Raw genomic sequence first — 10,943 nt, 5'->3', positions numbered from 1 at the left:
TCAACACATCATAATTTGATAGCTTCCTCTCCACAACACACATAGACATACATGCCCACAGCAGCGAATCATTGCTGGGATCTGAGAATGTCTGTGTCTCATCTTCTTGCGGCCTTTTATCAATTATTGATCACCATCATTTTCTTCCCTAAATGGACTCGATGTCCCATAATGCCACCTACGCAGTCATTAAAACCGGGATTGTTTCCTGTTTGGGTTCATAGATGAGAAATTAGTTTAAACCGTATCAGTAAAATAGTTTATCGTAGACTACAGACGTGCAAAAGTGAATGTGGTGTTAAATAATCTTAACCTTTATCTTCTTCAGTTTGTTGCCATACCACTGCTTCTCATAACAAGGTCACTTTCCTTTATCACAGCTCACCAGAGAAAAGAGAAGAAGAGACGCTGAGATAAACAGACATGCCGGAGAACAACAGAGATGCCGCGCTGCTTCAGGAACGCTTTGAGGATCTGAATCGTAAATGGTGAAAGGAAAGTACTCAACAAAAGCAATAGTGACCAAAATATCTGTTTAACACAGACCTGGTCTTTGCAGATGCAAGACTTGGCGCCGCCCATCTGACCTCTCAAGACCCGGCTGCTTTGCAGACAACTTGATTGACAGGTAATCTTTAGACACAGGGAGTGAGCCTAAAGCGACAGGAAACAACAGAGAACCTTAAAAAAGAAAAAAAGAGAAAGAGGCAGGGGTGGAGGATAGAAGAGTGTTTTGCAGTGCTGCCAGTAATGACTCATAGGTCAGATGTGTGTACGTGTGTAGCCGAAATTTAAATTAGTTTCAAAGATTGAATTTTTTAAATGAATAGTAGAAGAGAGAGTAGAAAAAGTGAAAGGTGCTCAATGACAAACCAAATTATATTTTTACTTCTTTTTAAAAAAGTTAAACATCCAAAGTGCACCATCTTGATTTTAGGTTGATGCAAATGATGGTTGCTATGAAGTTGCTACGGTGTTATGATCTATCGATCTAGGGTTAGAAGCGATCACTGCCCCAAGAGACTCACACACACACTCACTCACTTCTAGTCACGTTGTTTGCGGTACTGAATTGAGCCTCAGGTCTCTCTCGCTCTCTTTCACGCACACACACGCTCATAAATAAGACAAACACCTTTAATAACTCCATAAATGTGTCTTTGTTCCTTTGTGTGTATTGATTGGACAGCCCAGACACCACATATCACACAAACCATCTTCCTCTCACCTATCCACACCTGCCAGTGTTTGGTTGTCATAGTGACAGGTCTGTGGAGGGGGGTGCTTACATCAGCAGGACTGTCACAGGTGTCAATCATCCAAATTTTAGAAGCAACACTGGAGGTCAACATCTGTACCCATGGCAACCGTGCTGTTTTGTGTCTGGCAACCGCATTTTACCAACAGCTTCCAATTAGGAAGAGCAACCAATTATTGCTCATCTAATGAGCTTTACTCACAGACACGAGTAACACATTAGACTCTCAGATAAAAGAAAAGCTGTCACCTTTCGGAAAGTACACATTTGCACCTGATGAGAGCATATTAGTACCTCAGATGTACATTTTGGCACCATAAATGATACACATTAGGACATTTTAAAAGGGGAGTGCCCCCATGATGGCTTTTGTACTATTTTTGTACTTTATTTTTGCAAGCAGGTCTGTTTGCCTTGTCTCATACATAGTACTTCGCTCGGTCAACATCACACTACCGATTATGCAGAACAATAATTTCCACTACTAAAGATAGATTTATTAGTAATCTCCCAGACCTGGCCCAAATTAAACATGTAGCAGATAATCGTAAAGATAACATTAAACAAAGTTGTTCCAGCACATTATAAGCTATTTCTCCCATTAGATCAAAGAGAATCGAGAAAAAACTCCATCACCATGTATGACCACCAAAAATGGAAAATGGAGCGAAATTGGAGGAGCACAGAGGTATGGGATGCTGCATGGAAAGAAAGTGTTCAACACTACAGACAGGCTATAAAAAATGCCAGATCTATCTCAGCAAGCTCATAGAAGAAAATCATAAAAACTGTCGATTTGTCTTTAATACAGTTCAAACGGAAACAGATACTAAACTCCAACACAGTGGTAACGACTTCATGAACTCCTTCACTAACAAAATTATGGTTATTAGGGAAAATATCGAAGCTATGCAAGCAGCCACCATTTTACCAAATAGTACATTGAACAAGATTACCACATGAACAACTTGAGTCTTTTAAAGCTATTACAATAGAAGAGCTCTTAATAAATTTGGATTAATAAAATCATCCAAATCGTCGTGTATATTAGACCCTGTTCCCACAAAATTACCAAAAAAGGTATTCCCTGTAGTGTCAGACCCGGTACTACATATAATTAACTCATCACTAGAACTAGAATACGTTCCGACAGCTTTCAAACTGGCAGTTTTTAAAGAAGCATTTCACCCGTAGAAACATTAATCTTTACTGAAAGTGTGTCATATTTGTAAGGGAAATGTAATATACATTTAGAATTTGGTGCCTATTTGACGAGAAAAAGGGTGTTTGTAGTCTCACTCCCTCAACAAAGATATTGGACTTCCTTCTTTCAATGATGCAATATGATGATTTTTACATCATTGAAAGAAGGAAGTGCAACACTGAAATCTGTATTTCTCCTTTCTCAGTGGCACTGAGAAAATGATTAATGACCATTCAAAAAACATGTCTGGGGTTCTAACTATAGAAAGCTTAATGTAAATGGGTGAAGTGTCCCTTTAAACCCCTCATTAAAAAGATGCACCTCGACCAAGGAAAGCTTAATAATTTTAGACGAATCTCAAATCTTCATTTTCTTTCTAAAATATTAGAAAAAGTTGTGGCAAGCCAGCTATGCACATTCTTAGTGAATAATAGTACGTATGAAAAGTTCCAATCAGGATTCAGGCCCCACCACAGCACAGAAGACAGCACTGCTTAAAGTAACAAATGCCCTCCTTTTAACATTAGATTGTAGTGAAATCTCAATTCTTATATTACTAGACCTTATGCAGCCTTTGACACAATAGATCACATAATCTTACTCAGTAGACTAGAAAACTATGTTGGCATCAGTGTTCAGGCATTAGCCTGGTTTAAATCGTATCTAACCAAGAGCTATCACTTTGTTTATGTAAATGAGGAAAAGTCATGTCACTCTCAATTTAAATATGGCATACCGCAGGGATCAGTTCTAGGCCCTCTCCTGTTCTCATTATGTTACCTCTAGGAGACATTATCAGGAAAGAGTAACATATTCACTGCTATGCAAATGATACCCAGCTTTACATCTCCTCACATCCTAGCGAAACCCACCATTTTTCTAAGCTAACAGACTGTATTAGCAATATCAGTGACTGGATGCCAAATAACTATGCTAAAGTAAGTTTGCCAGTAACTAACTGTATAATTTATGTCATTTACAGTTTGTTCAAAGTTAAATGAACATTAAACATTAACAAGTCTTTGTCTTTACAAAATAAAACTATAAAATAAAAGCCTCAGCCTTTTTCCGTTTTTTCCTTCACATTTTGTTTCCCAGAATGCTTTGCATGCTGCTATTATTGATGTTTTATTCTGTAAAGAAAAACAATTGTTAATGGTTAATGTTTATTTAACTTTGAACAAATTGTTTTTACAGTGTTGGTTTAATTTCCAAAACTTTCCAGAGCAACACTGTTGTTTATTTTATTATTTACTTTATTGAAAAAGTGTAATCTAATTTATTTATTGGTATGTCTGTCAACCTATCAACCTCTCTGTCTATGCAAATCAAAAATTTGGCTTCAAGTTTGGCCTTGGCCAGGATCATTTTCCCTTGCTTTTATTCTGTGACGTTCTGTTGTACGTATATCAATGTGCCCAAATACTGTTTTTTTACATGTTGCTTTATATGCATGAGAAAAAATGTTACAATTAAAATCTCCTACTTTCTTTGTGCGTGTTTGTGTGTGAGTGCTATAAATACTCCCAACCGGTGAGTCATCGACCGCTGCACCAAACAGTCTTTTCAACCGTGTCCATTCTGGCATTATCATGCTCGCACACACAGCTCAGTGATTTAAATTTAGCCTAAAACAGAATTTAAATTTGGTACGCACATTTAGACAGACAGAGAACGCCTTCAGCTGAAACCAAACTGTGAATTAATGAGACAAGATGTTAGTTGAGGTCGGATAAAGTTAGAAACCCCTGAATTCGGTTCTCCACCTCTCATGTCACCAGCGGATCCATCAGACTTTCCCCAAATCAGACCTGTGAGGGTAAAGCTCAGCATGAAGCAATGATTCACTGGAGAGATGAAAGCAAAGACATACTCCTCATCTTTTCTTCAAGACGAAAGATTTTACATCTAGTTTTTTTTATGACGCCAGATCTACACAAAGTTGAAAGCAAGATGAAAGATTCCTCAGCATATGTATTGGCCTTAACAAGCATCTTCATTAGATTTATTCGCAAAGTAAAAAGGTGTCGCTTGTTATTGGGATTTACAGTACACACACACATATAGATCTAACACAAAAACAACCATTCAGGCTTAGTCACCTATTTATCGTGTTCATTAAATGAACATTATGCTTTGCCAAATGACTCTCATGTGTTTACAGATCCATGTTTTCCAGTTGCTGTGTCTCTGCACGTATCCATGCAATAATCTGAAGGTAATGAAACAGCTGGTGGTCTTCTGAAATCATGAAGCTTATCTTGTTGGTTAGGCAAACATTACTGTATTGCTTTTCCTCATATGTCCAGTTAGTCATGACAAATCACAAGTATTAAACTTCCTGTTATATTCATGTCCTGTGGCATTTACGCTGTGGACTTTAATAATATAACTTAGTTTGTGGTTGTTTGCTTGCAAAGGTGTGGCGTTAAAAAGTTAATATGACATTATAAAATCTTCGGATCAGTCTATTAGTTGTGTTATTTGAACTTGAACACTGATTCCACCTCTTAACACTCACCTAAAGACCCCTAGTTTGCATGGCTGTCCATTCAGTATCCGGATATGTGACCGGCACATGTAAATTAAGTATTCCCTATGGTACCTGTTGCCATAGAAACTCTCATTAAGTCCTGTAATACATGATGTGTGTGTGTTGTGTGTGTGTGTAGAGTCCTTTGAGGATGGTTTGGGTCAATGTGCATCTTATCAATATGTTTAATATCATTGGTGCTCCTGGCCTTTTCTTGTGAGATTACATCGCTTCAATTAAATCAGACTAATCTGGTTTTTCCATCATGCCAGCTCGTGTTGTTTGCTTAACATTTAGATTCGAAGCATTTGCGATGTATTTTTTTCTTTTAGTGGCAAATCAAAAAAGGTCGGTGAGTGAAACAGAAGATATGTAGGTAAAAATAACTTGTTTTTATGTCAGGCATTTACACTTTAAAGGTTAAACTCTCAAGGGAAATGTTACACAATAAAAGTGCGAACACGAGAAAGAGATGCTTTAAGACGACCTTAAACATATTCTTTCATACCTTTATTTTTTACCATGACGAGAGAGAGAGAGAGAGAGATTGAGAGAGAGAGAGAGAGAGAGAGAGAGAGACACCCAAAAAACACTATATATATATATGTGTGTTAGAGAAGGAACAAAAATAAAAAAGGAAAAAATAAAGAAAAGAAAAAGAAAAAGAAAGAAAAGAAATACAAGAGTAAAGAGATACAAAGAAAGAAACAGAGAGAGTTGAGTGTGTGTGAATGAGTCTTTTATTACCCCTAACGAGTGACGGACGGACAGACAGACGGACAAGTCTATCTATATCAACATCAAAGTTATCGAGCAACTCCATAGCAACCACATCAACCTAGCATCATGATGAGGTCAACCATGCCTTAACTTTTTTTAAGTAAAAATCAAAATCAGAGAGAGAGAGAGATAGGGAAGAGAGGAGGGGGAGACGGATGGAGAGGAAGGGAGGGAGGGTGTGTGAATTTCATTTTAGCACAGGAAAAATGAGTCACACTAACTCTCCCTTTCACAGTCTTATGCTACGTACACACCCATCGCGTTAAGGTACCTGTGTCGCTGTGTGTCGCTCGCCGTAGGTTATCCGTAGCCTGTGCGTAGCTCTGCGTAGCCTGACGTGCACCTCGCAAAATGTTTAACAGCGCATCAGTTCTACGAGGACCGCAAGCACTGTGATTGGTCCACCAGAACCCCCCGTCAGGTAAAAAAAGTTGAGGAGTGATTTAACTTAAACTGCAACAAAAGTCGCTGATTATTTACTTCCATCATTGCTGGTCTTCTCAAATCATACACCGCAAGTTGCTGTTTCTTTTTCATTTGAGGGTTAACTTGCCAAGCTGCTTCTTCTCTGACGGTCGCGCTGCTACTGTGGTTACACACGTGGATACTGCCAACACGTGGTCAGCGCGTGTGTTTGCGGACGGCGACGCAAAAGTATAAATAAAAACCAACGCGGAACCTACGCCGTAGGACCTACACACAACTATAAAGGGCCCTTTACTCGCTCTAGATTACTCGCAGGATTTAACTTCGTGTCATGCAAATTTTTCGCTCGAGTTGAATATTTTCAGACGCGTTTGAGGCAAATAGCACGTGTTTTCTTGCAAACCCGCCGCCCATATCACATCAATCGCAACGCCTCACACGAGGACCCGTCTAATCGCGTCTTTGCACTGACTTTGTATGTAATCCACTCGCGCAAATCGTTGAACTCAAAAGGCGTCAAAATCGCTTCTACCTGCCTAGTTTGCCGCTTGAACACTTTGAGTTTACTCGATTCATTTGCGCGTGAAAGCTGCGCGTGAAATTCTAGTCATCGAGACATTCACGCGGAAATTCGCGTCATGTGAGGGGCTTCTGAGACTCCGCTTGCTTCCTGTAATCATGTCACTACTAGAGCAAGCTCCTGATTGGTTAATGCAGTGCGTTTTTCCGCTGAAGTTCAAATTTTTAAACTCGCTCGTTTAAAGTGTATAAGCGGCATTCGTGCGAACTAGACACGCGAATGGGGCGGAATCGCGTCTACCGCGCCGGCTAAACGCCTCATTCGCACCGCGAGAGCTCCAGATGCGCTTCAACGTGTCTTCACATTGACTTAACATTGAAATCACCCACGCTTGACGCCTCTACCGCAGCTGGTGTGAACGCAGCATTAGTTAACTTATTTAATAATCTGATATTTGGGGGCATTAAGCTTCCTTGTAAACATAGACAGATTGTTGTGACTCTGTGTTCTTTATATTTGGTTTGTGTTTATGGATTAGAATGTCTCATTTTCACAACATTGTTTAAAATTCATGAAACCTGTGATTATAGGACATAAAATAATTCAATAAATAATTCAAGCTATGTTTTTGTTAAAGCTGCGGTCGGCAAGATATTTTTGATCATATTTACTGAAACCGACACTATGCTCCGATAGAACAACATAAATTAGACTGTTTAAAGAACAAGTTGGGTATTTTACACTTAAAGCCCTGTTTTCAGATTGTTTATGATGAAATAGAACGGTTTTGACTGAAATTTGAACATATGACGCTGGCCCGAGAATTTTCGGTTTCTGTTGTATCAGCCCCCACCCAGAGGCGGTCTTAACATAGAGGCCAAGGTAGGCGGCTGCTTGGGGCCCCCTACCAGCGGTCATATTAGGGGGGCCCCCAACCAACCTAATGAATAAATTAATAAATAAAACCCTTATCATCATGAACACTTCAAAAGCATTGTAAATTGTATTAATATTCTATTTCACAACGAAATGCACTAGTCCGTAAAGGTGTGCGCCTCAGTCCTGATTAAAACTGCTAAATGTTTAATACAAAATCCAGAATTTTACTCTTTAATTGCCAATCATTTTTTTTCAAAAACTCAAAACTGATTTGGGGAAACACACATGCAATTACTTATTTTCAATATAAAAAAGTGATTGTCGACTGGATTTTTTTACCTTTTATCACAGTCTTCGCCATGTGAAAGATTAATAATAACATTGGCTTTGATGCATTGCTAGTTTTTGTGCAGCATCAGATTTAAATGTTTTCTCCCTCATTTACTGTCCGTGGCTGTTTTTGCCCCATTGACGTATTCTCTATTGGTTTGTGTAGTGCTACACTTTGTGTGTTCTCTGCTTTCCAGCTTCATTTTGGAGTAAACACATTTTTTTCGTTCTCTTTTTTAGATCGGAAAGGAGGCCCCATACATACCTTCGCCTTGGGCCCCCGATTTGCTAAATCCGTCACTGCCCCCACCCTCACAACGGCTGAACAATCCTTCCTAAAATGCATTAAACTTTCTTTTACAAAGACGTGAAACTCACCGAGTGGTGTCACAAGGGGATCTTATTATAAAAATAATACCGGCCCTTAAAGGATTAGTCCATTTTTTAAAAAACATCCAGATAATTTATTCACCACCATGTCATCCAAAATATTGATGCCTTTTTTGTTCAGTCGAGAAGATATTATGTTTTTTGAGGAAAACATTCCAGGATTTTTCTCATTTTCATGGACCCCAACACTTAACACAGTTAACTGCACGTTTATATTGGAGGAAATCCATTCAGACAGAGCATGGGAGAACTTTCCACTGCAATCCCTCGAGAGGAAGATGGGCCACTGACTGATTTCATTTTATTAAAACAACAAAGACTGCAAAGATAGATTGTGTAGATCTGCAAAATCAAAAAAATCTGATTATACCATTAACAAACCCCTCATTGTCTTTCAACAGAGAAAGAAAAATATTTGGGGAGTAAAGAGTTGGCAGATTTTATCTCTACAATGACGCAAGTGGGATTGAATCTTTTCCCATCTGCAAGAGAACATCTTATAACATCTGATAGGAGTCTCTTGAGAGGCTGCTGTGGTCTCTCACGCCCCCGTGTGGCAGTGATCTGTTAGTGCAAATAAAGACACGAAACTTCATTTACAGAAACGTTTTAATAAGGTGACGCACAAGACAATAAAAACTTAAATAAACGAATCCATACATGTAGGACAATATATACAGACCATTTAAGGTAAAATGCAAACATATAAAATCATTTTACATGTACATGATATAAGGAAAGAGCTTTTTCAAGTTATTCCAGGTTTATGGCGATGCGTTCCCATCGCGTTGAACAGTTTATATTTACCACTACATATATTGCATTTATTAATGCTGCAAATACACCAAATGCGATCTCCTTTAAACAGAGAAAGAACTTTCTTGCTGTCAAATTGATGACAGAGATGACCAATACAAAATTACACTGTAAAAAATATTGTTCTTCAAAGGTTCTTCACAGTAATGCCAAAAAAGAAACATTTTTGTTTCTCTAAATAACTTTTCAGTCAGTTGCTCTTAAAAGAACCATTTTTTGTTTTTGAAGAATAAGAAAAAGTCATTCAGCCCCGTGACGGAACCTAGTCAGGAAGTTTCGTTCACGTTTTCCACTTCGCAGTTCTGATCAGAACCCAAACCAGTCTTTACCGGTTCCTCAGACCCGGGTTCCTCCTCCTCTATAGTGAATCGCACATCGGCTGTGGAGCTGAGAGAACTCACGCTGCTTTGCTCCACCGAGCAGAGCACGCAGGCCAGAGGTGCCAACACGCGCCCGCCCTCGAGCGCGAATCCCGCGTGCCTGCCGGTGTTTAGCGTGAACGGGACGGGCGTGGAGCACAGCGCGGGAAACGAAGGGAGGCTGAAACTGTGCTTTTTTTGGCTCGCGCCCCACTCGCGTTGCTCCACTTCGTGCAGAAGGCGCGTGAACGCATTCGAGCGTCTCTTCTCGCGCTGTTTGGTGCGCATGTAACCGAGCATGACAGCGATGAGAAAGACTCCATAGAAGGATACGACGATGACGATGTACAAGTACGCGTTGCCGTCTCTGCCGCCGAGCGTGGAAAGTCTCGTGGTCTGCTGCTGCGATGAGAGCGCGTGCGATGCGGTGGCGTTGCGCGCCAACTCCATTGCGACAGTAACAGAGTTACCTGTAAAATATTTTAAATAGAAGTTAAATCAGATAAATACAACATATTTTTAGAGTTAGGTTTTTAAATATGCTATAAGATTCGACCAATTAACTTTGATGGTTATATAGCCTACTGAATTTCATTTATTGTATATTTATTTTGTTCCCTTTATGCAGTTGGTAACGTTTTTGTAAAGGCTATGGATTCGACCCCAGATAACACATGCTTTTAACCAGGACTTTATATGTAAATTTTAAGAAACCATCAGTTTAACTCATTTTAAAGTTAATGTAAATGCAAACATTACAATTGTTAAACATTTTGGACATTCATGGTGACTTTAAATGTAACCCAAGTCTTTCCAAATAACATCATTCATGTGAAATATGAAGAAAAAAACGCGTGAACTCACTCACCAGAAGCTTTATTCCTGGAGCGCGCTGGCCACTTTCCTTCGTTTCTCTCTGGATTATAACGGGAAAGTCAGCTGTGTGTCGTTTAAATAACGCGTCCCATGAGAGGAGCTGTGCGTGGACACGCGCCAGGAGGATCTGTGACAGAGGTCGAGGGAGTCGACATCCTCACGTCCATCCCTCAGAGGAGTCCGAAATCATCACAGCCCCATTTTTATGACGTTTAATGGAGGGCATAGGCTGCCAAATGCGCTCATTTATCCTAACATATCAAGACAGTTGTGTTATTCTGCACGCATGCGTTTGGAGAGCCTTGATCTTTTCCAGCATACTTAGAAAATTAAGGGAAATGGTGTGCATAAACTATTTCTACATGAAATGGGGTCTTTATTTATTGCATAATTAAAGATCCAATCTTATTCACCTTTACTGTAAATAAAACAACAAATGTCCTATTAGTTGACTACTCAATGTACACAATTGTTTAAGTTGTTTTCATAGGCCTGTGATATACTCAGAAAACCAAATCATGTGGACACGTACGTGGAATAAAGATGTAGGTTATCTGTAGGCAGTACTCCTA

The 10,943-nt window shown here is 39.4% G+C and overlaps 1 protein-coding gene across 1 annotated transcript; it reads right to left on the bottom strand.

Moving 5' to 3' along the window:
* Positions 1-8,911: 8,911 nt before the first annotated feature.
* Positions 8,912-10,518, bottom strand: kcne4 (potassium voltage-gated channel, Isk-related family, member 4). The gene is made up of 2 exons (XM_055195522.2): positions 10,364-10,518; positions 8,912-9,965 (listed from the first exon to the last, which is right to left on the bottom strand). Exon 2 carries the CDS (start codon positions 9,943-9,945, stop codon positions 9,403-9,405), a length of 543 nt encoding a protein of 180 aa, XP_055051497.2. The 5' UTR covers positions 9,946-9,965; positions 10,364-10,518; the 3' UTR covers positions 8,912-9,402.
* Positions 10,519-10,943: the final 425 nt, after the last annotated feature.

The sequence above is a fragment of the Misgurnus anguillicaudatus genome, chromosome 24 (genome assembly GCF_027580225.2).
Source record: "Misgurnus anguillicaudatus chromosome 24, ASM2758022v2, whole genome shotgun sequence".
NCBI classification, from domain to species: domain Eukaryota; kingdom Metazoa; phylum Chordata; class Actinopteri; order Cypriniformes; family Cobitidae; genus Misgurnus; species Misgurnus anguillicaudatus.
This window is presented reverse-complemented; position numbering and strand designations above follow the sequence as displayed.